The sequence below is a fragment of the Rhinolophus ferrumequinum genome, chromosome 14 (genome assembly GCF_004115265.2).
Source record: "Rhinolophus ferrumequinum isolate MPI-CBG mRhiFer1 chromosome 14, mRhiFer1_v1.p, whole genome shotgun sequence".
In the NCBI taxonomy this organism is placed as follows: Eukaryota; Metazoa; Chordata; class Mammalia; order Chiroptera; family Rhinolophidae; genus Rhinolophus; species Rhinolophus ferrumequinum.
In genome coordinates, this window is record NC_046297.1 from 60,484,057 (window position 1) to 60,510,061 (window position 26,005).

Consider the following 26,005-nt stretch of genomic DNA (forward strand, 5'->3'; position numbering starts at 1 on the left):
TAGCCTTCAAAAAACTTTATTTGGTGACAAGCCTCGCTCTGATAGAAAAAGTCCACCTGCGAGAAACGAGTGGTGGGTATTTCAGCTGGTCTGATGTACATTCGTGACTCAAAATGATAAAGACCCTCAAACACAAATGATTCTAAAGCCATTACAGCCCCAAATTATGTGACTTACTTAGATGTGCCATATTAGCTCTTAAAATGTGATCTATGTACGTACAGAGGAGCCGCACCTGCCTCACAATTAACTGAAGCACGCGGCCATGGGGGACAGCAGGGAGGGGGAACCCAAAAAATGACCTACGGTTCTCCCCTCCACTGTACTCATAAACACAAATCCACGATGAGAATGAAATGGAATCAACGCCCAGGAGCCTCCCAAAGACAGCATCTCCCTGTGGCAAATGTGATTTGGGAATTTCTAGCACAACACAGTCCAGCTACTCGGGGCACACACCAAGCCAGTATGCCCTCCCTACACACGAGATGCAAAGGGATTATGCTCACCATGGTTTCAACCCAGCCCATGTAAGAGGCAACTCCACTATAGTTTTGATCATTTAAATTAGGGAAAAAAAAATGCCTAGAAACAACTGTCACGCCTCATCAATACCAATCTACGGCCCTCACTGACTCAGTGGTGTTTTTTTTTGTTTGGTTGGGTTTTTTTTAATAAAATCATCTGAAGAGGTGGCATGTGGTAGCAACTGATATCAGGTCACAGCAATTGCAAAAGCTGAGAAAAAGCTCTTCATCCGCTGTTCCTGTCTTCTCCCCTATTGTTTCAGTTCTGCCACCAAAGGGGAAAAAACGGATGCAAACAAGTTCTCTGTGACCCAGCCTTGGCAAAAGTCAATAAATAAGACAGCTTGTCAAAGGCGGGACCATTTTAAGGGCAACCTCCTCTAGCTGCAAATTTGGGAGCTGGAAAAAATGGGAGGGAGGCATGTGTGCAAGAAAGAGGTACGAGTCCCTTTGACAAGGATTTGGTGACCCAACTCCAGATGCCCAGGTTGGTGCCAGCAGACCAGGACCTGCCAAAACCCATTATTCAGACAGAAGAGAAAGAAAAAAAAAAAGACACCAAAAAAATCTAGTCAGTTCTGAAATTTGCACAGTTGACGTTTGTTCTTCATAGCAGTAAGGACTTGAATGAGAATCATGGAACTTGAGGAACACTTACATTTTTCTTCAGGATTTAAAAAATGTTGTCTTGTACTGAAAGACTACATTCAGTGTGGGTCAGGTCCCACGGTGTTTGCTAGAACTCGGTTGTTAAGCACACTCAGCACTGGGAGAAAAACTCATCTGAGCAGACGGGCTGGTGGGCAGGCCAGAGGCCACTCCTTCACTGGTCCCCAAGTCGAAAGCCCTGTCCCCAGTTGTGTCTCCCACCTCCACCATTCTGATCAGCAGCTCGCCTCATGCTAGCAGGGGGCACGCCAAAGCCGGACACGCCTCCTCTCCTGCTGGGCAGCCAGCGGTATCTGCGGGGAAGGAGGGGTCGGGAGGAGGGGACAAAAAGAAAGAGAAGACGATAAAAGCACTTCCACGTAGTTATCAGACCATTTAGCACATCTCCCTTTCCTGGTGGCCCCCAATCTGTCACACTGAATTACATTAGTCTGTGGCCAACGGGAAGGCTCGGGCACAATGTCTTATTTAACTTGCCTTTTCAGCACTGAGCTCAGGGCCCTGGCCACAGAAGGCATTCACTTTTCAGGTTTCTTAAATTGACTAAGTTTTCAGCTAAATTCACACTCTAAAAACAATTATTTTTCTGACTATAAAAGTAATTCATGCAGAATAATATGGAAACAAAAATATTACTCCCATAAATCCATCCACCAGAAAAAAGCCACACACACATATATATATATATATATATATATATATATATATATATATATATATAGTATTTTGACATATCTAAATAGGGATCAAAGGATACAAAATAAATTCCCTTTCAAAGGACAAGTGTGCTTGAGCCCCGCATAGCATCTCTGCGATGCAGCCGGGTTCTGCATCTATGACGGGGAGCCTGGAGAAGGCGGCTCTGTGTCTTGGAGTTCTGGGTATGTTTTTAATGTTTATTCATAATCTGCCCTCCAACTGCATTCTTGCCATCTCACAGACGGTGGGACAGTTGAAGCCCAAAAAGGTTAGCTGACTTCCCACTTTACAAATTCATAAATTAAGAGTCACAGAACAGCTAAGAAAACTTAAATAAATCTCAGGCTATGGTCTCAGTTTTTCCAACAATTTCCCTTCATTGACTATTAGCAAACTGAGACTGTGTTTATTTATTCCACTTCTTGGGTCCTAAAGTTTAAAATTTTGCCTGAAAGCAGAGACCATGATCTGACACCCCAGTTTAAACCCTTCATGGCACCAAGTGCAAACCATGAGTGGTGACTGGCCCACAGCAAAAAGCCTACAGAGGAGACAGAACCTTAACATACAAGTTTCCCATACACAGGGCACTGCATGTTTATAAATTCATCTCATCTTCATAACAACCCTAAGAGGCAGGCACTACTGTTCCCCAATAAAAACGGGAGAATTGAGGCAAGATTGAGTAAAGCTCTTCCAAAGGGACAGGATTCAAAGGTAGGCAGGCAGCCTGGCTCAGGTGTCTGCACCCTGCACCTTACTGCACTGCAGGCCTCCCGCTGCAGACAGGACACACACAGCGTGACGCAGGCGACAGCCGTTAGTGACTGCAGCCCTCACTCTTGATGTCTTCATGCGCCCTCCCCAAAAAGAAAGTGAACCCCTTTTTAAACAGAAAAATAACTGCATACAGAAGAGGATCTGTTTACTTTTCTAAATGGAACGCAGAATACTGATATATCTTAGAATTCTGTAAGTCACATCTTCCCCTTTAAACAAATATGGCTGTGGCTTTTAAATCAAAATGTATTTCCAAGCGCTGGTTTCTCAACATCCACGAAGTTCTAGTATACCAGTATTCCTTCAAAGTATATAATAAACTAGAACACTTAAAAAGGCAATGCTAGGGCTGTCCTGCTTTGCTTCTTACTGTAAGACAATATGGAAGCCATCTCCACTGCTTAGACAGATAGTGAAATTAAACGCAAGTAATTAGTGTAAGACCCAATTACACATAATCAACAAAAATTTATGGCAACTTCAAAGCAGTTACTGCTTTTGCAAGGAGCTACATTTTGTCATCTGAGCTTTATGCAAAATTTAACAGAAGGGCTTCCACCAACAGAGAAAGCTCAAATGGAAGGTAGGCTTCCAGCGAGTGGTTGATTTTCCCACTAGAATCTCGTATACTTGGTTGCCCACAATTGAGAAATATCTCCAAACCGCTAAGTCAGAATATGGCCATTTAAAGTAAAGTAACTGTTGGCTGCCCCCCAAAGTACCAAGTTTTTATTTAATTGATGCATCTGCCATCTGACTTGATAAACCTAGATCAAAAATCCAAGCCTGCTGTCATTGCGTGTCCTTTGATAATTGGAAAGCAGATTGGTCATTTGTTTTTTAAGCCTGGAGGCAACTCAAGGCTCAGAAGAGAAACAAGTTTCTTTTTATGCTCTTAAAGGAAAAAAAAAAAATACAACAACAATAGTGTACTTCTCTGTTTGTATATTGTATTTCACAATAAAAGTCTTTCAAAAACCTATCCTTAACCTATACTAGGAGGTGGGGAGTAGGGGTGAGAGGGCTACTCAAGTTTTACTGCCCTCATGGACCCCTTGGAAGAATGACAAACTGCAAAACATTAAAAGCAGCAAGATGTGAAAAGGGGTTTTTACTTTCATTTTTTTAAGCTTTTAACAGCCAGCTATTATTGCATATTCCCAGTTGGAGACTAGGCGTGACTGTCAGGCAGGCTGTGACACCCAGATGGTGATTTCACTGGTCCCTTCTTCCACAGCCTTTCGCTTCATGGACAGAGTGGTCACACTACCTACACGCGGAAGTGTGTCAGTATCTCTTCTGGCTCGTCCGCAGCCCCAACTTCAGGAACGAGGCTAAGAGCTCGTATTTCCCGAGTACCCACTGTGCTCCAACCTTACCGCCTGCAGTCGTCGGAGAAGTGCCTTCCCCCCAACTTACTGACTCACAAGCTGAAGCTTAGTGGTTTTATTAAGTGACTTTCCCAGTCCCAAAACAGGTAAATAAGGGGCAAGGGTTTCCAACCCAAGTCTGTCTGAAAACCAAAGCTGTGCCCTCAGCCACTCGGCCTCCTCACTTGAGTAAACCCCCAAAAGCAGACAAAGAACAAGCACATACTCGCAGGGTACGGGACTATACAAACCTCAAGTCTCTCATTTTTAACTTTGAAAACTCCTATAAATATTCCCACCTATAATATTTTTTTCCCACTTTCTTCCGCTTTCCCCCTCCCCCCACTCGAGTTCAAGCCATTGTTTCTCAGTCTAGTTGTGTAGGACACAGCTCCCTGGCCCATGCTGGTATTAGGAGCCTTGCGCTTCCCCCGGCTGAGGCAGGTCACCAGTCGTCAGTGGGCCGCTCACAGCAGCCCACACTGGCCACTGGCCACTCATGGCAGCACACAGCAGCCCACGCCAACCTCCAGCTGCTCACGGCAGCCCAGCTCCAGGGAGAGCCGTTGTTCACAGTCTTAGCTGTAGAGGGTGCAGCTCACTGGCCCATGTGGGAATCGAACTGGCGACCTCAGTGTCAGGAGCACGGCGCTCCAACCACCTGAGCCACCGGGCCGGCTCCCCACCTATAATATTTAGCATAAAAATGTTTTACATTATTCACCAATGAGCTAACTTACCCCCTTTACCCTTCCTCAGCCAAAAATCTTGGGCAAAACTGATAACCCTATTATCCTGGCCCTGTTATCCTGTGTGCACACCTGAAGCTGCACACAGCTGCCCCGCCTGCTCAGCAGAGCTGAAAAGCTCCTGTGATGCCTGAATCTAGCCTCAGTGGCCCCTGGCTGGGTTCCATGAAGAAGACAGCTGTGGCTTCGATCCCTGGCTTCCGGTAACCGTGTGACCAGGGCAAGTCATTTGTTGGCTCACATTTCTTCAGACAGAGAGGTAAATCCTATTTTTCAGGGAGTTCTTATCAGGATATACAAGAACACATGCAGTCAAATGACTGTTAAACAAGAGAGGGGGAAAAACACTTACAAAAACTGAGGCGTAGATAGAAAATTTCTTCCTCCCAAATCCATTGGGTATCTGAACATTAGGAAGAAGTAAAGATGTCCAACCAGATTTCCAATTAGCTCATTGATTACCCTGCAAGGATAGAGCCAAATCAGTTTAAAGACATTGAAGCAGTAAAGTGAGATGCAGCAAGTTCTTACTGACAGCACAGGGAAGAGATCCCGCATGGCAGTCTATGTCTGGTCCCTGGGAGTCTGTGACAGCGCCACAATGAGCCCTTTTGTGGTCTGAGTGGCAAATGCATTCTGGGGGAGAAGGCAAAGCAGTCCTGCTAGACCCATGGGGTCTGCGCTCGGACATCTGCCCTCGGACATCTCTTTCAAATCCCAGCGCATCCTCAAGATATTGCTTTCACTATTTCCTGCCTTAAGAGTTGGGGAACTTGCAAACTTCTGAATGCTTGCAGTCATGGATACTGTATTCGAAAAAAATGGGCAAACAATGAAGGCTAGCAAGAAAAAAGAAGCATGGCAGTAAGGAAAGGAGGGGCAGTAAGTGCCTAGTCCCCATTCCTGGAACCATTGAGCGCTCTTCCCTGCCTCTGGAATCCTTGAGTATAAGACATCATAGAGATCACTTCGGAAAGCTGACCTTCACCTTGTAATCCTAAAATAAGCACTGACCTTCTTCGGTTTTCCCCTGGCTTCCATATAGGCCCCTTCAAGGTTTTATGGATCCTTACTATTACACATCCTTCTTTGTCTTCACCTGCGACATGATTCCCAGCAGGGAAAATCAACAGTGCAACGGCTCCCAGATCTGCCCTTGTGGGTAACAGGGGAGGCTTATCAAGCTCAGAACTTGTGCTCTAAACAGAGTCCGTTTGCTTGATTCATTCCTTTCTCCCTATCAATATGCAGGAGAAGTTAGGACCACACAGAGCAAATATGTCAGATATATTAAGAACTAGTACTATAAAATTCTATTAAAACATGAAAAATATTTTGTAGTATGAGAAATGGGAGTTCTTAGAATAGTTGCATGTTGATATCCTTCTCCTAAAATTCTGACTGGATGTGTTAAAGGTTTTCCTAAGTCTTAAGTTCTAATGCCAGACTAGAAATTTGATCTTGTTTGGCCAAAACTTCTGTACCATTAAACCACTTAAAAAACTACTTCCCATCTGAGAATCTGTATTTCTGTGACTGTAAGCAGTTTCCAAAGCATTCTGAAAATGCCTTAAGAATAAAAAACATAGTCACTTTATGCATAGTTCTTACAGGAGTCAGCTCAGACACAAATTACATCTATGTTTGCTCAATCTGGACAATGAATCCATAAATGAATATTTATTCAAAAACACATATATGGAAGCATATTGTAACAAGGAGCTAACAACAAAAAATCATTCACTGCTAAATGTGCTTAAAGCCCTACAAGTTAATCAATTACATCAAAATAAAAAAATTATTTTGTAAGTAAAAGGTTCCAATGCATCAACGTTGAGATTCTTTCAAGTTTCACAAAGATCAGAGAAGGAAGACAAAGAAGAATGGAAGTCTTCCAAGGATTAGTTTCCAATTAAATAAACCTAGTATCACTTACGAGCCTCCAATGATATAGTTGAATCCAAGGATCACCCAAGGTAAATAACAGGCCTGGGAAAGAATAGATACAAACATGAGTAACCACACCTGAAGAAGATACAGCTGCTATGGGCTGCAACGGGTACAGACGGACGCACTGACAAGGGCTTTATATAAATCCCTGGGAAAGTCACTGCAAAAGTGTCTCAGATCAATCTAGCATCATTCCTACTGTACTTAAAACTTCCTATCTAAAATTACACATATTCATATATTAGTAACTGGAGAGACAGAGCCCTGCTGAATTAATATTAACAAATAGCTTCAGAAAGTAGCTGAGTGTCATACAGATGATAATAAAAACATCGTCCGTATAGGATCACAGTAAGACTCCAACCAGCAACTTGTTACCAATAAACTAAAAATACTCCATCTTTTTAGGTTCTCTTTTTACATAATTTCACAAAGTTATCTGAATTTTTATCTCTTTGTACATTGATGGCTTAACCTAACACTCTCCCAAGTAAGACAGCTCTCCAGATGAATTCAACACGTGAGCCCCTTACCAGATTTGAGACAGCATACCAAGAGCAAAAGGAGTTGCAAGGAACTTTACAAACCAGTAAAGAGTTCTACATAAATAAGTGGAAGGCAGAATGTGGTAAGTACTAAACGAGGAACACAAAATATTACAGAATCCCAAAGGCAAGACGAATTCTAGGCAGGTGACTCAGGAAATACTGAGTTCAGGCTCAACTCAGACTAGGACAGGGTAGGAATTACACGAGGAGGAAAACAGAAAAGACGTGACAGGTGGAAAAGTGTGAGAAGGCACAAGAGAAAATATTTTGGGGCAAAAAAGCCAATGTTTCAGCTAAAATGTAAAATATGTAACAGGGAGTAGTAAGAACAGATTTTAAAAGGGGGGTTCCACATGAGTATCTTTCCTTCGCTTTGTCTAACACACACACACACACACACACAAACACACACACGCACGCGATCATTCAGGGACGGGGACGCAAGCCTGAGGGGCCTGAGGTACACAGGGAGTGGGAAGTAAGGAGTCTGGGTTGGCTGGAGAAGAAACACAGGGGACTGAGCAAGGGAGCCAGGCCTGCGGAAGGTACACTGCTTTGCAGTGACCTCTTCTGGACGAGTCCGAAAGTACATCTCTGGGCTGAAGAGAGGGACTTCTGCAAAGACAGAGGAAAAGGACAACTTCCCGACTAAGTTCAAGTACCTTAAATCGTGTTCCAAACCAAAATGATACAATCATGTCTCTGTTCAGCTGGGCCCAGACATAAAGCACGGACATGATCAGAGGAATCATCAGCAACTGTAAAAGAAGCGACATGTAAAGACGAGGCTCCAGAGCCCTTAACACAGAGGCTTAGTGTCAATCCGCCATTTCTTTACCTCTCCCCTCCAAATTCTCACGTGACTATTCAAAAACCAAAAAGGGACTCAACTCATCAGAATGATAAATTGATCCTTTTAATTTATCACACGATGTACGCTACCAAATCCTATAATAAAATACAACCCAATTACATTATTTTAGATGGATTCAGCAATATCAGGGTCAAGCTCTGTTACCTGAAAAAACACAGGCCTAAAGCTTTAGTTACTGTATATTCTCATTTTTTAAAAAATGTGTATCTATATACATGCATAGAAAATACAGGATAACCGTCATTCTCAATGTTCACACATGATAAGGAAGCCAGAAATGAGTAAGAAAAGTAATAGTTTAGCTATTACTAAATCTTAAGAATAGCTAAGATCCTCAGAATAAAATAGCTGTAATTTCAAAATAGCCCACAATTAACCACCCAGCTAATCCAATTTAAACCATGAAAGGCCATTAGTAGTCCATATGAAACATAAAAAGGACAAATGGATAGTTCCCACTTACCTGCATGTCCATTGCTAAGCCAGTAATCTTGGTTTGTAAAGTTAAAGATCAGACAGCAACAAAGCATTCTGCACCGTCTTCTGAAGGAATACACTTTTCTACAGTTCGGGTTGCTTACAACATCCCAGAACACAAAGGTATCTACTAATCTTCATTATGAATATTCTAGTAGGCTGTACGATGACAGGGAATGGTAGAAATTAACCGCTGTGGCACATGGCTCAGTTTGGGACCTTGCGTCTTCTGTCTGCCTTGCGGCTGCATGTTAGCATCTCTCCTTCAATTAGGAGATGGAGATGCCTGGGCCCCTGAAACCAATAGTGGTTCTACTGACAGTCAGGGCTCCACAGCACGGTTGGAATCCGAAACAATTTTTTTTCCTTCCCTTCCAGGAGGGGAAAGGGCACCCACAGTGCCCCATTTTCTGGCTCTGGGCCAAGTGTGGATGGAAGCTAAGCCCCAAAGCAAGTTTGAGCTCACCAGCTCGGCATAGGGCTTGAGCCACCAAGTCCCTTTGGAAATTCTCACCATCTGGAAAGGTCCGCAGCTGGAAGGTGGCTGACGGCTGTGGCTGAAAAACACAGCCGGGACACGCTGTGTCCTTTCCCAGATCCAGGTACTTACAGAGGGACTGAGTTACCACCTAGGACCCGAGGACAAGGACAGCAATGAAGTCAGAAGAGGATGCTGGCTGTAAGTTAACTTTCTGATCAAGACCACAGATTTCCAAAGCTGTCTTATGGCCCGAAACCTCTTTGTGCTGCAGTCAAGCTGTCACCCATGAGAACACAGAGAACTGGGAACAAGAAGAGGGAACGTAATAAAACTCAACCAAATGTGGGAAAATCCTCCAGAGGCGATGGCAAGAGAATGCATCCCTCTGCATGATTTACTACAGCTTTTAAAAAGACCTTTAATTATTTTTATTAACTGCAGTAAACAAAGATGCAAAGACTATAATTTGAAGAGTCGTACAGAATACTGTCTGTTTTCCCAAACCTGAAAAAAGGTTGGTTTATTTCTGGCCCAAAATAACAGACTGAAGGATACCACGATGCAAATCCAATTGAAGAGGAGCATGAATAAATAGTCTGCTGGCCTCCCATCAAAAGCTCCTAGAAACAAAAATAAGCCAAATGTCAGGGTTCAGAACTTCAGAACAAAATAAATCACTGCTATGTAGAGAAACACTTCAAAACTTCGAGTGGAAGCCACAATGCGAATATTTTTAAATCACTCCTTTCAAATGAAACTAAATTTTTAAAAATATCTAAAACCATGTCTCAATAAAATCCCGAACTCAGTCACCTAGTAAGGCTAACCTGTGTTCTCCCAAGTGAATTCCAGTAAGTGACACGCTCTGATGACCACAAGCTAAAAAAGACCCAAAGGGAGGAGAGTCGATTCCACAGCTACTGAGGTGCCACCGCTGAAGTCCCTCAGTCTGCGGGTGCCCCTTTGTGGTTCTCATCAGGATCTGACGACACGCTGGTGATTACCTGGGTAATCCCTTCTCCCTCCACTATAACGTAAGTCCTGATGGGCGGGGTGGGGCGGGCAGGGGCACAGGGGACAGCCCAACGCTTCCATAGTCTCTGACTCTTGACCCTCATACTATATCTGCAGGTAGAATGGGAAGACCTATACCCCCTTTTTACGGATGGGAAATCGTTACATGAGCAAAGTCACATGGCTTGTTAGAAGCAGAGTGAAATCGAATGACTAGTTTAGTGCTCTTCCCACTACACCATGTACCCAGCTCTGTCTTATACTGGGCAGAAAAAGCAACACGGACCCAGCTCTCCCTTCTAAGAGTGAGTCCTTCTGCCTGTGGTTGGAAGACTAGAAAGAAGAGAGGCAGAGAAAAGAAACAAATGAATGTAAGGTCACTCTCGCTCAAGCAGTTACCTTCCCTCCCCGCCACACCCCATCACAATTACATGACATATAGTCAATTAAAAAAAAAAATCTTAACAAGTGGCAGAAAAACCATCTATCTAAAAGAAAACAGATTTCCAGCAAAAGTCTCTCCTTGTTCCCTTAGTTCCCCCCGGTACCTCAAGGGCACACTTCAGCTACAGTGTTAGGACACTTAATGGTAGGGGATCACGATGATGAATCAGAGCTGAAATGCTAACAAGTGTTTCTGAATTTTAATAATAGTTTTGTGGTTTGGGCTTTGTGATTTCTAAGGATTCTTTCTACTGAATACTTAAAATACTGTAACCATATAAACTATGGTACTTTATTATTTGGCAAGCTTCCAACGAGCAGGAATTTACAAATTAACTGGTCTCCAACTGTGGGCATCCAGGTCACATCAGAAAACTTATAAATAAGCCAACACGACTATATACTTAATTTAGCCAGGCAGGAAAATATGCAGGTGGTAAACATTTTGTCAACACGCTATTTTGAAACTGTATGGTGGAGAGAAGACTGGGAATCGATAAATCTGGGTTCCAGTCACCTCACATAGCTTTGTACACTTTGGGGCATCGTCACCTCTCCAAACCATTGTTTGCTTCTCTGTGAAACCTTATTTAAACGGAAAGTTCGCAAAAGTTCCTCCCTATGGGGGTAACAACTGAAAAATAAAAACAAGTCAAATGTCCATCGTTCTGACGCCCAGAAAAACAAAGCATGATAATCCCATACAATGGATTCTTATTTGGCAATAAAAAAGAATACGTACTAATATATGCTCTACAGAGAAGCTTGAAAACACTGTGCTATGTGAAAGAAGCTGGTCACAAAGACGACCTATTGTATGATTCCCTTGATAAGAAATGTCCAGAACAGGCAAATTTAAACAGGCAGAAAGGGGTTGCCTAAGGGCTGGGGGTGAAACGGGCTTGAACACAAGTGGGGAGCAGCTGCTAATGGGCACAGGGTTTCTTTCTGTGGTGATGAAATATTCTGCAGTTCACTGTAGTCATGATGGTCCTCTAGGAATATCCACTGAACTGTCCACTTTAAATGTCACGTGAATTGTACGTCAGCAAGACTGTTTTTAAAATGCCTCTCAGCTCTAGAATTTCCAAATGTTCTGTGATTGGATAGTGGAGAATAAGGGGCAACTTTTAAGAATTAAAGCAAATGAGAAGAGATCAATGCCTAATAACCCTACAGACTTATCCTGAGGTATTACAAATTCGTTATACTACCTGACTAGGGAGTAGGGATGGGTAACTGGGTTCAAAAACTTAAGTAACCAAGAGAAGACAATTTTCAAATAAAAAGTGGTCATGGAATTATTGTAAGTTAGGTTTAATAACCTATTATGTATTATTTTTTATGATTATTTTTATGTCTCTGTATTTCAGAGGTAAACATTAAACTAGTTATGGATGAAATGCTATCATGTCTGGAACTTCGTTTCAAACAATCAGGGCTGGAGGGACAGATGTGGATTTGGATAAAATAAGACTGGCTGTGAGGTAACTGTTAAAGATGAGTGGTGAAAAGGAGGCTCACACTAATATATGTTACAGTGTGGATGAAACTTGAAAACATTAGGCTACATGAAAGAAGTCAGTCACAAAAGGACTCATGAAATGTTCCATTCAGTTAAATCCATATACACAGAAAATAGATTAGTGGCTGCCAGGCGCTGAGAGAAGGGGGGCGGGGAAAGGGAGACTGACTGCTTTGGGCTTTTTGGGAGGGTGATGAAAATGTCTGGAATTAGATAGTGGTGATGGCTGTACAACATGGCAAGTATACTAAAGACCACTGAATTGTACCCTTTAAAATGGTTAAAACAGTGAGTTTGATGTTATGTGAATTTTATCTCAATAAAAAGAGAAAAAGGTTCATTAGCCTTACTCTTTACTTTTGTGTCTGAAAATTTTCCGTAATAAAAATTTTAAAAACTGGTTATGGATCACCCACACTTAAGCTAGAATTAACTACCTACTGATATAGCAGTCGGACAATTAAGTTCATGAACTTTCCACCGTGTGTATGTGTGTGTGTGTGTGTGTGTGTGTGTGTGTGTGTGTGTGTCCATTACTCTAACAACTTAATCCTCAATTAAATTATATCAAAAGGGTAAGAACACTAAGCAAGTCAGTATCACAATCAGTCCAACTGGGAGAATGAAAATCATGTATTCTGGTGGATTTAAGAATCAAGCCCAGGATATGGTGGTGAGAATTCTGTTGTCAGTCTCACCCCAGCCAAGTTTATTCCTCAAATCCCCTGTTCTTGCTCCCTAAGGGAAAGGGTCTAGGTCCCTTCCAGCAGTAACAGAAGTCGAGGCCTGACACTTTGTATTAATATAATGATTTCTTTCTTTTTAAAAAGCACCTACTAGCAAATACCAATGTAAGGAGAAATTACATTTGACACATAAATGCCCATCCTTCTATTCCTGCAGTTATGAGACTGATTTACAATGTTCAAACTGACAGATTTAAGGGTAGCTCAGAATTCTCTATGCTGAGCTAATAGCCAGCAGGTTTATAAAGTCTCTGAAATCAGCCAGCCTTTTCAAAACCATTATATTCACATTTTGACACAGCAGTATCAATTTATTGCTTCTCAGTATAAGCAACTCAGAACAGCGTATAAGGGATTGTAGGAAATAAATAACAGTCAGTAGGAAACCTTGTAAGAAAAAAGGTTTTCATTAAAAAGCTTACCCATAACACGGTATAGGTAGTCACGTCCGATAAACAACCGTATTACTAAACCCCAGCTATATATTTTAAAGTTGCATGTTTCAATTGCAGGGAATAAGCTGGGCTTTTAATTACATAAGGCAGTGTTTTTTGACCCCAATCTAGAAGACACAGACACTTCGGCCCAACTGTGCACTAAAGGGCCAGGACTGCTGTGTGACAGAGAAGAGCGAGATGTCAAATTAAGTGACAGGCGCACAGCTCAGCCACTACGGTCCTGGGCAAGATGTGCAAACCTCGGTCTTACTCTGTTTTGCTTTTTTACCTATAAAATGGGGACACTGCTACTTACACCTTATGATGATGTTGTGAGGATTAAAAATCAAATATTCTAAATGCCTGGCACACAGTCCTGGCACAGTTACCACTTACTGAACACTTACCATCATTATGCCATTTCTTTATAGATGCTAACAGACCTCAAAATTCCTCCAACAAGTAAACATACAACTAGCAAGCTGGGCAGAAACAATACTTAAAGCAACTATGGATAACATACCAGTTTCGAGTCGTGTAGAATACTGATATAAGAAATATAAGTTGACCAAATAAAGAAATCCTGTTCCCGGACCCACGGGGAAATAGAAGGTGGCGGTGACTGGCCTCCAAATCTGTCCAGATCAAAATAAACACAGCTGTTAGTTTCTCTAAGCCTGGTTAACATTTTTTCCTTTTAACTAAACAAAATTAACCCTTGCAAAACATTCTCTTCAATGACGAGAGCTACTAAAGAGACACCACCAATATCAGTCAAGAAAACAACTGAAGAAAAGTTCGGTATCAGTTACAATCACATCCATTTACGAATCGATGGAATGACATCAAAAAATAAGCAATAAATATTTCTAAACAAGTTGAAAAAAATGAGCACTACAAAAGTGTGTGGTTAGTCTCTACTGGGAATAGGCATTCAGTTAAGCCTGTCAAAAATGAATTACAATGACAATTTCCAACAATACAGTAATTATCTCTATTTAGGAAAATAATAATACTCGGATCACAAACCTTGTCAAAAAATGTCATATTCAAAAGGTAGAAGTGAAATGGGAATTTTTTATCCTCCCCCGCAAAACATGACAGAAATTTCCACAGTGAAAAGTAAACCTCTCTCCTGATCCTCAATCTCCCAGTTTTTTTCCCAGCAACAGTGGATCAGTTTCTTGTATTTCTTTCAAGAAATAATAGTATGTGTTACTATTATTCATCCTATCTTATACCGTACTGTCCTATATCTTGTTTTATTCTCTTGAAAAAATATTTTTATTGTCTTCATAGTATGTCTTTTATGTGGACATCTGAACTTCATTTAAACCGTTACAATGCTACGATGAATATTCTTGAATATCCTCGTTGTACATGCACGCAGATCAATTCTGTGAGTCAATCTGCCAAATCAGACATTCGCATTTCATTTTGGTGGAGTCTGCCAAATGCCTCTGAAAATGTTTAACCAATATATATACTTCCTCCGAAAACTAATGCCGGTCTTCTCTCCACACCGCCCCCCACTTCCGTGTACTTTATATTCACCAATCATGTTTTAAAAACGTTAGCATTTCCTTTCTTCATTTTTCTGCTAGATTTGCATTTCTTCATATATTATGGAAACTTCCATTTCTCACTGTTGCAAATATTTTCTAGTCTGTCATCAGACTTAAGTTTTTATGGTACTTTTGCCATACTTCCACATGTGACAGTTTAACGTAGGCAAGTGTATCCACCATGTACCATGTTTACAGGAGACTTCTCCACGCCAAGAAGATAAAAGTGCTCCCAGTTTTACTGTAGCACATTCAAGGTTCACCTAAGGAGTGAGGAAGATCCAACTTATTCCAAATGGTCACTCAGTTTTCCCAATCCTATTTACAGAGTAACCCACCCTTTCTTCAATGATTTGAAAAACTACTTTTATCACCCATATTAAGGCCTACTTTTAGACTATTCTGTTTGCAATTGAATTCCTACACCAATACCAAGCTATTTTAATTTCTAGTTTTATAGTATGTTTTCATATCTGGTCAAGTTACATGATTAAGTAATTCCCCTCCCATTTCTCTTCCACATTGTCACAATTTTCTTGGCTACTCTCAATGTTTTATTTTCCTAAGTGAACTAGAACCAACATCTCTATTACATCAATGTGACATTCATACAATTCCCAGCTAGGAAGAAGTCATTCCTAGCATTTACAGTTTTCCATAGAGCTATTACTTTCTATCTCTTCTTATACTCAACCACCAAAGCTCAACTATCATACTGTTGGTAATATTTGAGCTTCTTGGGCTTTCCAAGTGATGAGCTCTACCTGTAAATAAAATTTTGTACCTTATTCCATTCTTGTCTAATTCACTGGCAAGTGCCTCCAGAACCACGTTAAGTAATAGCAGCTGAAATAGATGGCCTCCCCAGACTTTTGAAACCCCAGTACAATGCTGGCTTTTAGCTGAGAGCTATGTGCCTTATTGCACAAGTTCGAATGACAGCCACTGAATCAAGGAATTCCCAAAAGTGGGGGAGGCTGTCCAAAGAAGCAGGAGTGGACAAAAGTGAGGGAAAGTTTGGTCTTGGAAAGATGAGTACAAAGTGCCAAAGAACTGTAAGAGCACAAGAAATGGACGATATGGCTAACAACTTGGGTGTGGCCGGAATGGAGGACATTAGCTGTGGCGCCTGGCCAGACACAGAGCTGACAAGTTAATACATCCTCTAAGTAATACAGGGATGTGACCCTCAGAGCTTAATTCCCTGCAGAGGGAAACGCACTTTACATACCCAAAATGTGACTTTCCAAGAACTGTATATTAAACCAGTAAAACAAAGTGGGTTAAAATTCATTTGGCTTACTCACAATTTTACCATGGAAACAATATAGTCTAATGGAAAGAGCACTGGAAATGACTTGAGAAGACTTAAGACTTACATCTTAGCTTACAAAATTTTTCATTTCTGAGCCTCAATTGCCAACTGTAAAAGGGGAATGGTGTGCTAATACTTGCCTTACTTTGGCTAATGGTTTAAAAAATAAATGGTATGCTATTCTGCCCATTTCCACGCCCTGACTCAGGAGGTGGGTTTTGTAGATGAGGAAACTGTATGAGAAAAGGTTAAATCATCGAATCATCGCTAGTAAGTGGTAGAGCCAGAAACTTGACTCAGCCAGCCTGACTCCAGACTTTGTGATACTAAACCCCTGTGTTTACAACGCCGCTCACAAGTGACATCATTATTATGAGGTATAATTACAATCAGTAAAAATGTTCAGTACTACTTATCATCCTGATATAATCCTGATTCTTCCTGCTTGTGAAACGCACTGAGCGTAAACCCCAGAAGCTTGGCTCTTAAGTAGCCATGGGGCCTTGGAAAGGTCTGGGTTTCTGAGGTGTGTTACCCAGCACCATTTGTCCTACGACTCCTACCTTCCTTGTCTCACAGATTTTGTGAAAGGTTGGAATTAAGAGTTGATTAAAAAGGCGCTTGGTGAAAAAAAAAAAATGTGTGGGTGTACAACTATTATGATCTTTTAGGAGATGCCCGCTGACCTGGTTTTTACAAATGCACATTTTAAACTGCCCCCATATTACTGTAAGTTACTCAAGGCCTGATTTTAGAAAAGAAACCTCGGGGTTTTTTTCTGATTACATTTTTCACTAACACTGACAACACGACACTATTTTTAGCCACTGTGTGCACCTGTTCTTTGGAAATCAGTGTCTGTCAAAATACCTCACTTCTTTTCCCCCGTTCATTAAGCCTACCCTTCAGTTATGCTTGCTTTCACTGATCTAAGAGTCTTATTATTTTTGTATCACTTTAAAATCATGATTTGAAAACACCAGGAGATAGCTGTCTCTTCAGAAGGACAAAATGTTATATAGTATTTCTGAAATCCCCATTGAAGGTACCCAACTAAATCCCCTCCTTTCCTCTAACTGATATGTGAACAGTTAGGATTTAAAAAAAGGCTTTCTTTTCAGGGCTGGGAGTAGCGGATGCATATTTTCAGCCCTGGAAAGCCTTCATGGACCCCAGGACTGCATGGCTCCCGTGCCAGAAGATGTAGAGGGAAGCATCTCGTTTTAACCTCACAGCAATCCCAGGGCCAGAACCATAACCACCCCACCTTTTTCATGAGGAAAGCTGCTCCCTCATTAGAGTTTAGGCAATCTCCCCAGAGTCCCTCACTTCACAAGGGCAAGAAGCCCACTTGTTCACTGCCATATTAAGACCTTCAAAAAACATAAGACGTTGTTCTTTAGTTAGTAGTCCAACAACTTCGGCTGAGAGACTGTTTCGTTCAGCCATCCTTGAACTAAAATCTCCCAAACAATCTGCTACTGAGATAATTACAAATGCCATCCAGAATGTAGAGTGGGGTTTTTAACTATCAAAGATTTTTCTAAAACAATAATACAGATTCGTTGATTTGGACTTCAAGTCTACACGAGTCACCAAGCAATTAAGAAAGAAGAGCTCCCATGTGCCACACATGCTGGTGTCAGAAACTGTGTCCCCTACCCTTTCTTTTTCTGGACACACTAGGTAGGCAAGAAAACCGAATGAAAAGCACTCAACCTCAATCGAGGACTTTAAAAGAGCTATTACAAGCCATTAATTCTACTCCTAGGTCTATGTGCAACAGAAATGCATTCTGATGTTCACCAAGACATGTTCCCAGCAGCACTGTATTTTCTGGCCCCAGCCAAAACCCTCCCCGAAAGGCCCACTGCCAGTAGAATGCGCAAATAAATGGTGGTCTATTCACACAAAGGAACAATATCAGGATGAGCAACCTATGATCTCATGCAACAACAAGGGTGACTCTCAAACGTACTGTTGAGAAGAGGCTCAATACTGGAGTATATACACAGGTGTTAAATTATAATGTTGCACACCTGAATCTTACATGCTATAAGTCAATGTTATTGAGCTGTACACCTCAATAAAACAAACAAGCAAATAAACAAACAACAGGAAAAAAGAAAAGTAGAAGCAGATTTCAAATCCTGAGGCTGGAAATAGAACAAGAAAGTTTGCTACCATTCCTTCTATCGAACACTGTACTGGAAATCATAGCCAGTGGATGGATGGATGGATGGATGGATGGATGGATGGATGAAGGTCTAAGTTTAGAAAAGAAAAAAAAGAAGCTAGACACAAAAGAATACACATGTATGATTTCATTTATAGACTGTAAAGAAAAAAATGGCAAAACAATCTATGGTATTAAAAGTCAAACTAGTAGTTACTTTTGGAAGAGGCAGTGACTAGAAGGGAGCAGTAGGAACATATGGGGGTGCTGGTAATATTCTGTTTATTGATCTGGGTGCCAGTTATATACATGTATACAGTTTTGGAAAATTCAACAAGTTAGATACATGACATATACACTTTTCTGCTTGTATACTCTAACTCAATAAACAGTTAAAACAAAGCTATGGTCTAACGGGCAACCTTAACTATGGATCACTGCATAACTAGTATAGACAGGACAACTACGGAAAGATTTTAAAGCTGTACTACCTACCAAAAGCACTTGCCACTCAAGTTCTAATCCAAACCTTGAGGCTACTTCTATGTATGCTCAGCTTACAGACCAAGTTCATCCCCCTTCCAGCTTTGTGTGTGCTTGTCTCTCTTCCCCAATAAACTCTTTTTTTTTGCTATTAGTTTCAGGTGTACAGAACAATGTAATAGACATTTATACCCCTCACAAAGTGATAACACCCCTCCCCCAATCTACTACCCCTCTGACATCATATACAGCTGTTACAATTCAATTGGCTCTATTGATCTAGCTATTCCACTCTTAGGAATCTATCCAGAGAAATCCAAAACACTAATTCAAAAAAATATTATATATGCACCCCTATGTTTATTGCAGTGCTATTCACAATAGCCAAGACATGGAAACAACCGAAATGTCCATCAGCAGACGACTAGATTAAGAAACTATGGTACATTTATACAGTGGAGTATTACTTGGCCATAAAGAAGAATGAAATCTTACCATTTGCAACGATATGGATGGACCTAGAGAACATCATGCTAAGTGAAATAAGTCAGATGGAGAAAGACAAATACCTTATGATCTCACTTATATGTGGAATCTAAAGAATAGAATAAATGAGCAAACTAATCAGAAACAGTCTCAGGGACATAGAAAGCATAAATTGGTAACCCAATAAACTCTTAAATCAATCTGCTAGGGTTGCTATCATGTGTTAAATGTGGTGACATAAGCAAAAGCTTGGCAAATAAAATCACCAGGCCCAATCGCAGGTCTGGTTGGTGACATTTCTTATTATTCTTGAAACAAATTAGAGAAATTGAGTTCATATCTTCCCATTTAAGTCAGGATGCTTTTAAAGGGACAAAAATATAGGACAATAATCCAGCAGTTGCATTTCAATTTCAATTACAAATTAAAATTAGAATCTTTCTGCCCACAGAAAGAAAGCAGTAATGAGAGAATTATTGGCTAATAAATAAAAATGACATTATTTTTAATAGATTTTTTTTTACCAGACTATTTACTGGGCATTTTATAAACATTTTTCTATGTAATTTATATAATAGAGACAGGAAGTAAATAACATTTCCTCAATTTGAAGATACTCATTTTTGTGTTAGGATGTGTCTTATTTTCAATATTTTCATTTAATGTAACTTCTACTTTCCTCCCACTCCAATAACTTGTATTAAATTGATGGAACATCTTATAATCAATGGAGTCAGAATAGAGTTAACTCAGAACAGAGTTAATATGGCATTAAATTAGCCCCATTTTTTGGTAATGTTCTGCTGCTTGATCAGGGTGCTGGTTATATACACGCATTCAGTAATTAAAGAATTGAGGCTTAGAAAAGATAAATAACTTGCCTACGGGCACACAACTAGTACAGAGCTGAGCCGGGACTGCAGACCATGACTCCATTACTTGAAATTCCAACTACTTTAACAGAAAAAGAAAAAACAATTTACTATGACTGGGAACAAATCACCCTCAAAACTGTTTTGTTAAACATTTAACTCCTCATATGTGTTTTGGTAGATATTATGCAAAGAAGTTAAATGAGAGCTCAGAACGATCTTGAACTCTCTGAAATAGAAACCAAAACTGCAACTGTCTATAAACTGGGGTAACACTTAAACTGGGGTGACTGTGGGAGCTGAATGAGATAAAAGATGGAGAAGCACAATACAGATATAAGAGGGTGATGTTATTTTGTCAAAGAAATTAAATATCGCTGTGGAGGAAGCCCTGGGAGACAGAATCTCAGAAACCACCAGAACAGCAGGAAACGACCTCCCTTCTAGTTCATCAGGGACCATTATCAAGACATTTCATCATCAGTAACTATTTGATTGATGGGTGTGAAGCACGAGGGACTACAAACTCTGGACAACAGTAGAGTGAATCGCAACACACACCTATGTGTTTCTACCTATCCAAACTAAGGAAATAACATTTTAAATTTTGGAGTTCCAAATCAACAAGCTAATCAGAGGAAACTCATCCATAAGGAGGAAAAGTCACTTCTGTCACTTTCAACGGGAATCCACAATTCTAAATCAATGTTTTTTTTAAGCTGTTAACTATCCAGCCTCTAAGGAAAAGATGAGCCTTCAGCAGAAAGCACACCACAGGCTGCTGTCCTCACACATTAGCCTCTCAGATGCAAGGTTTTCCTTCAGCTGCTTCCTTCACCTGGAGGAACTTATTTGCCAATGAAAGCTAAACTTGTCCAAAATGGGTAGGAGTCACAGTAGCAAGAAACAGGTATAAATATTGGTCCTTTCACACCTGGGCAGTCAGTACACTGTCCTGCCTCCCAGCAGCTTCTCCCCAGTTTCAGGATAACAAGCCCCAAGAAACAATGCTAGGAAGATGGGAAAAATCATGGAAGGTGTGACATAAATGATGACCGTTTTAACACTGTATACCTGTGGTCTCTCAGAAAGGCTTTCTTATTTTACTCATCTGACTAGACAAGCAAGCAGGATTTCACAAGGAGGCTCAAACAGCCGGTTTTGACCAGGTCCATCTCACAGTGATTCACAAGCATTGCTCCTCATGCATGCACCTCACCCACCATGCCACTAAGGAAATAGGCACAAACTGCACAATATTCACTGAGTCAACACATATTTACCCGAGCAAGTAAGTAGAGAACAGCATGAAATTCTGGCTGCGGACCCCCATCATATTCAGATACCCAACTGCTTAACTTCTTAAGTTAAGCCAATAGTTAACTTCTCCACTAGGATGCCTACATAGCCTATCTAGACTGAGCGTGGCCAAGACATAACTCTTTATGTTATGTTCCCCAAACCTAAGCCTCCCGAAATATTTCCAATCTGAGTACGGGGCTCCATCACCCACTGGGAAAACAGTGACACCTTCTGAGTCCTGCTTCCTGCACCCATTCCATTCACCCTTCACATCCATTCAGCTGCAAGCGTGCCCACTCCAACTCCCAAAGCGACCCACTTCGATCTTCACAGCCATCTTGGCCCAAAACACCATCTCTCTTACTTCCTATCTGGATTCCTCCCTCTCCCACAGCCCACGTCCATCCCACTTGGCAGTGCTTGTTTGAAGGCTCCAAAGCATTCCTGGTGACTATGAAATCCAGTCCAAACTACAAGGCCCTATGCGAGCGAGCCCCAGGCCGAGTTCTGCATCCTCGCTTTACTAAACCCACCCCTGGCTGCCTCTGCGTCTTCATCTCCAATCCCCACCCCCACAGCTGACTCTGTCCTCGCTATCCAGTCTACTTTCTGTTTCCAGCACCTGCTTCTAAGCTGACTATTTCTTCTTCCCAAAAGACTGTCCCTAGAGCCAGGTCTTCCCAAAGATGGCTCCTCATCATCCAGTTTCAGTTCAGGTATCTTCTTTGAGACTTTTCTGGAACACGCTACCAAATGATACACCCCTTAAGTCACTCTCTATCACATGCCTCTCTCATTTTCCTCCTTTGGTAGCTGGGACCCTTTCCAGCTTATTCACTATCGTACCTCCAATTATTTCCATGCAGTCAACCAACACGTAAGTACCTGCTATGCCAGGCACTATTCTACGTAACAAAGATAGTGGTCAGCAAGGAAAGACCTGGCTCTCACAGAGCCGTATTTTCTAAAGGGAAATGGACTAATACCAAGCCAGGAGTGAGAGCAAAAACTACTAAGGGTAAGGGAGACTCAGTGAAAGATGGGTACTATTTTATGTAGGGCAATCAAATAAGACCTTGCCAATAAGATGGTTTGGGAAAAGAGGAAGGCGGTAAGGAGGTAAGCCGTGGTTAGCTCCCTCAAACAGAGAAATGCTATGTGCAAACAGCCCTGGCGAGAGATCAAGAGACCAAGTCAGCTGCCGGAGCGACAGCAAGGATTCCACGGTGGAGCCTAACGTGGAAGGCGGAGAGTAGCAGGAGATGAGGGCAGAGAGGAAGCAGAGGGCCTTGCAGGCCACTGAAAGGACTTGGATTTTACTCAATGAGTTGAGAAGACATTGGAAGGTTCTTGGCAGAGGACTTACAGGAGACTTGATTTATATTTTAGAAGGATCACTCCAGCTGTCTAGAGAAAAGATTGAAAGGAACAGGCTGGAATGATAATAGCTAGCAATGGTGAATGACAAGTGACTGTTATTCGGGATCTATGTCTAAAGCACACAGAATTTACTGCCAGACGGTGGGGTGTGAGAAAGAGAAGTCAAGGATGATTCCATGGCTGTTAGCTTGAGCTCCTGTAATAATGCAGTTTCTATTTACTTCCAGTGCAGTGGGGAAAAGGGTATCCAGTCTGAGCCATGTTAAGTTTGAGGTGCCTATCAGTCACCCAAGCGGTAATTTCAAATAGATGGCTGGAAATCAGCAGCTAAATCTGGACTAAAAATACATGTATTTGTATTTGAGAGTCTTCAGTTTATAGAAAGTTTTCAAAGCCATGAAGCTAGACGAGATCACCGTACAGCTCTGGGGCATGTAAAGAAGAGGTCCTATAACTGATCCTTGGGGCTCATCATAACATCTAAAGGTCAGGAAGATGAAGCAGCAGCAAAGGAGACTAGGAAACAGCCAGTGAAGAGGCCAACGAGCGAGTATTATCTATAGGCCACGTTATGTGTTGAAATTAATGTCAGCTCTTAGTATCTGACCTGCCACTGATTAAAGATTTAAATCACAGAATCCAGTGAGTAAAGACAACCTCCAGGAAACTAATATTCTCTTGCCAGGAATGTAAATGTGGATGGTTTCCTTCATGCTTAAAAAAATAACAAGGCCTTCCATTTCTGGAGCAATTAACTCTGTACTCATTCCTTGTACATACAACCGCTACGTGCCAGACACTAAGTCAGGGTCTGGGAGAAATGCAGATAAACAAACTCACTCTTTGCACCTCTGACCTCAAATCACTCCAACAGGAAAAACAAAAACAAAAAAAAAAAAAAAAAAAACTCCACCAACACAAAAGGAACTCAGCTGGATGGTTGGGTAAGTTGACAGCCTTATGCCACCCACGTGGCAGAGGTCAGAGGGCACCTACTCCAAGTAAACCCAGGCTGCTAACCACTAGTAGAACAGACCGTACAACAGATTGACAATTGTCACAGACTTCCTTTCCCACTGCCTCCTCTGCGTGCAGAGGCCAGGGAGCACAGTCTTAATAGCAGGACTAAATCAGTCCCTTCCCACCCGGCCAAACCCACGTCCCCACCCCTCCAGCTATCCAGGCCCTTGTTCCAAACCCTTTGGCCGCCACCGCGTCCCCAGACCACCGGACCCCGCCCAAAAGCGCTTGAGCGGTCGCACTACAAATCCCAAGAGGCACCGCGTGTCCTCAACATGCTGGTCTACGCTACGCCAGCGGACACCCGCTTGGGACCTGTAGTCTCCACTCCCCGCGTCGCCGGTCGGTACCTGGAAGCGGTAGAGGAAGGCTTCGGGCCAGAGGAAGAAGTAGGCCGGGCTGATGAGGCCGAGTTTGCCCACCAACGGCACCGCGACGGTGGCGGCGAACCAGTAGCGCGTAATGCTCGGGATACTCCTGAACCAGTCCCCGATGTCCGACATCTTCGCTTCTTAGGTGGCCAGGATGCGCACCGCCGCCCGACTCCCCGTCCCGGGCCCCTCACGACGCGGCCGGCTCTGCGAGTGGCAGGTGTCGCGGTGCAGAAGGCGGAGACCGGCGGACGTGGCGCCACCGAATTCGGACGAGCGAGGGAGCGTTCGGAGGCGAAACTTCCCCTTCCGGCGTTAGCGAACGACGTTGACCAGAAGTCCCGCCGCTTAAAGGGCAAGCATCGTTTTTTACCAATGGGTCGATGGTCGGCGGTCTGGGGGCGGGGCGATGAGAGGCCGGGCCCGGCGGGGTGGCGACACGACTGGTGGGAAACAGTGGTTGCCAGGAGCAACGGTAATACTCCAGCCAATGGCGAGGCTGAACGTCCTCCGCCTGGTTTACGCATTCAGGTGGGTCCACTCTGAGCGTGTTTAAAGGGGAAGGAGGAAAATAAAGAACATAGTTCCTTATTTGTCCATTCATTCGACAAGTGTTTGTTCAGGGCTTACTAAGTGCCAGCTAGGGTTCTAGACACCGGAGGTACTGCGACTAGAGTTGTGGTACCATCTCTCCTGGAGCTTATATTCTAATGGGATTAAACACATAATAAACAATTGAATAAGATAATTTCAGAGTGATGAGAAAAATATGAAAAATAAAATAGGATAATGGGGTAGAGTGGGGTGGAAATGTGGGAGTGTGGGGAGAAATTGCTGTTTTAAATGAGAATGGTCAGGGAGAACTCGCAGGAGGTGACATTTGAACTGAGCCCCCCCAGGCAAAGATCTGGGGAGTTTTCTATGCTGAGAAAACAGCCACTCCAACTAATGTGGAATGCTGGAGGAACTGAAAACAAATTATCTTAACTAGTTCATCAGGAAGAACTTAAATTACAGGTAAATGACAATCATCTTGTTTTTGAAAGAATCTGTAAAAAGATATGGAGTAGAACTCTTCCTATTGTTTTCAGATGTAGGTCCTACAGTTTAAGATTGATTAAGCCATCCAGTAACGACCTCTAGGAACACACCCGTAATCCACAGAGTGAGTCAGCTCTATGAAGCCAGAGGAACCTGGGACATCTCACCAAACAAAAGAGGATAGGAGGAAAGGTGGATTAGGTGGATTAGAAGGAAAGGTGGAGTTTTGGTAAAATGTAAATTTGCTTTGGTAGGCTCAAAGCACAGCAGGGCTATATATAAAATGGTTAACATCAAACAATGATACCAAGCTAAATTCTAGGGGGATATGTAAGGGTGTGGGGAAATAAGCACTCTCCTGAATTACTAATGAGGATATACACGTAGGTTGGTACTGCAAGCAATTTGGCAATATTTAAATGAATTGCTGGGCATTTAAGCTTTAGGTAGACTCCCACTTTTTGTCTTAATTAAAATTTATTGAGGTGACAATGGTTAGTAAAATTACATAGGCTTCAAGTGTACAATTCTGTAATACATCACCTATATATCACATTGTGTTTTCACCATCCAGAGTCAGTTCTCCTTCCAATGCCATATATATAACCCCGTTCACCCTCATCTACCATCCCCTTCCCTCCTTACCCTCTGGTAACCACTAAAATTGTCTGTGAGTTTTTGTTTCTTTGTTTATCTTGTTCCTT

At 42.1% G+C, this 26,005-nt stretch overlaps 1 protein-coding gene across 1 annotated transcript; it reads right to left on the minus strand.

Annotated features, from left to right (window-relative positions):
- DERL1 (derlin 1) lies at positions 1–24,675 on the minus strand. The gene is made up of 8 exons (XM_033126102.1): positions 24,240–24,675; positions 13,814–13,925; positions 9,680–9,744; positions 8,630–8,656; positions 7,955–8,050; positions 6,731–6,783; positions 5,147–5,257; positions 1–1,489 (listed from the first exon to the last, which is right to left on the minus strand). The coding sequence occupies exons 1-8, from the start codon at positions 24,390–24,392 to the stop codon at positions 1,351–1,353; spliced, it is 756 nt and encodes a 251-aa protein (XP_032981993.1). The 5' UTR covers positions 24,393–24,675; the 3' UTR covers positions 1–1,350.
- Between the last annotated feature and the right edge of the window lie 1,330 nt (positions 24,676–26,005).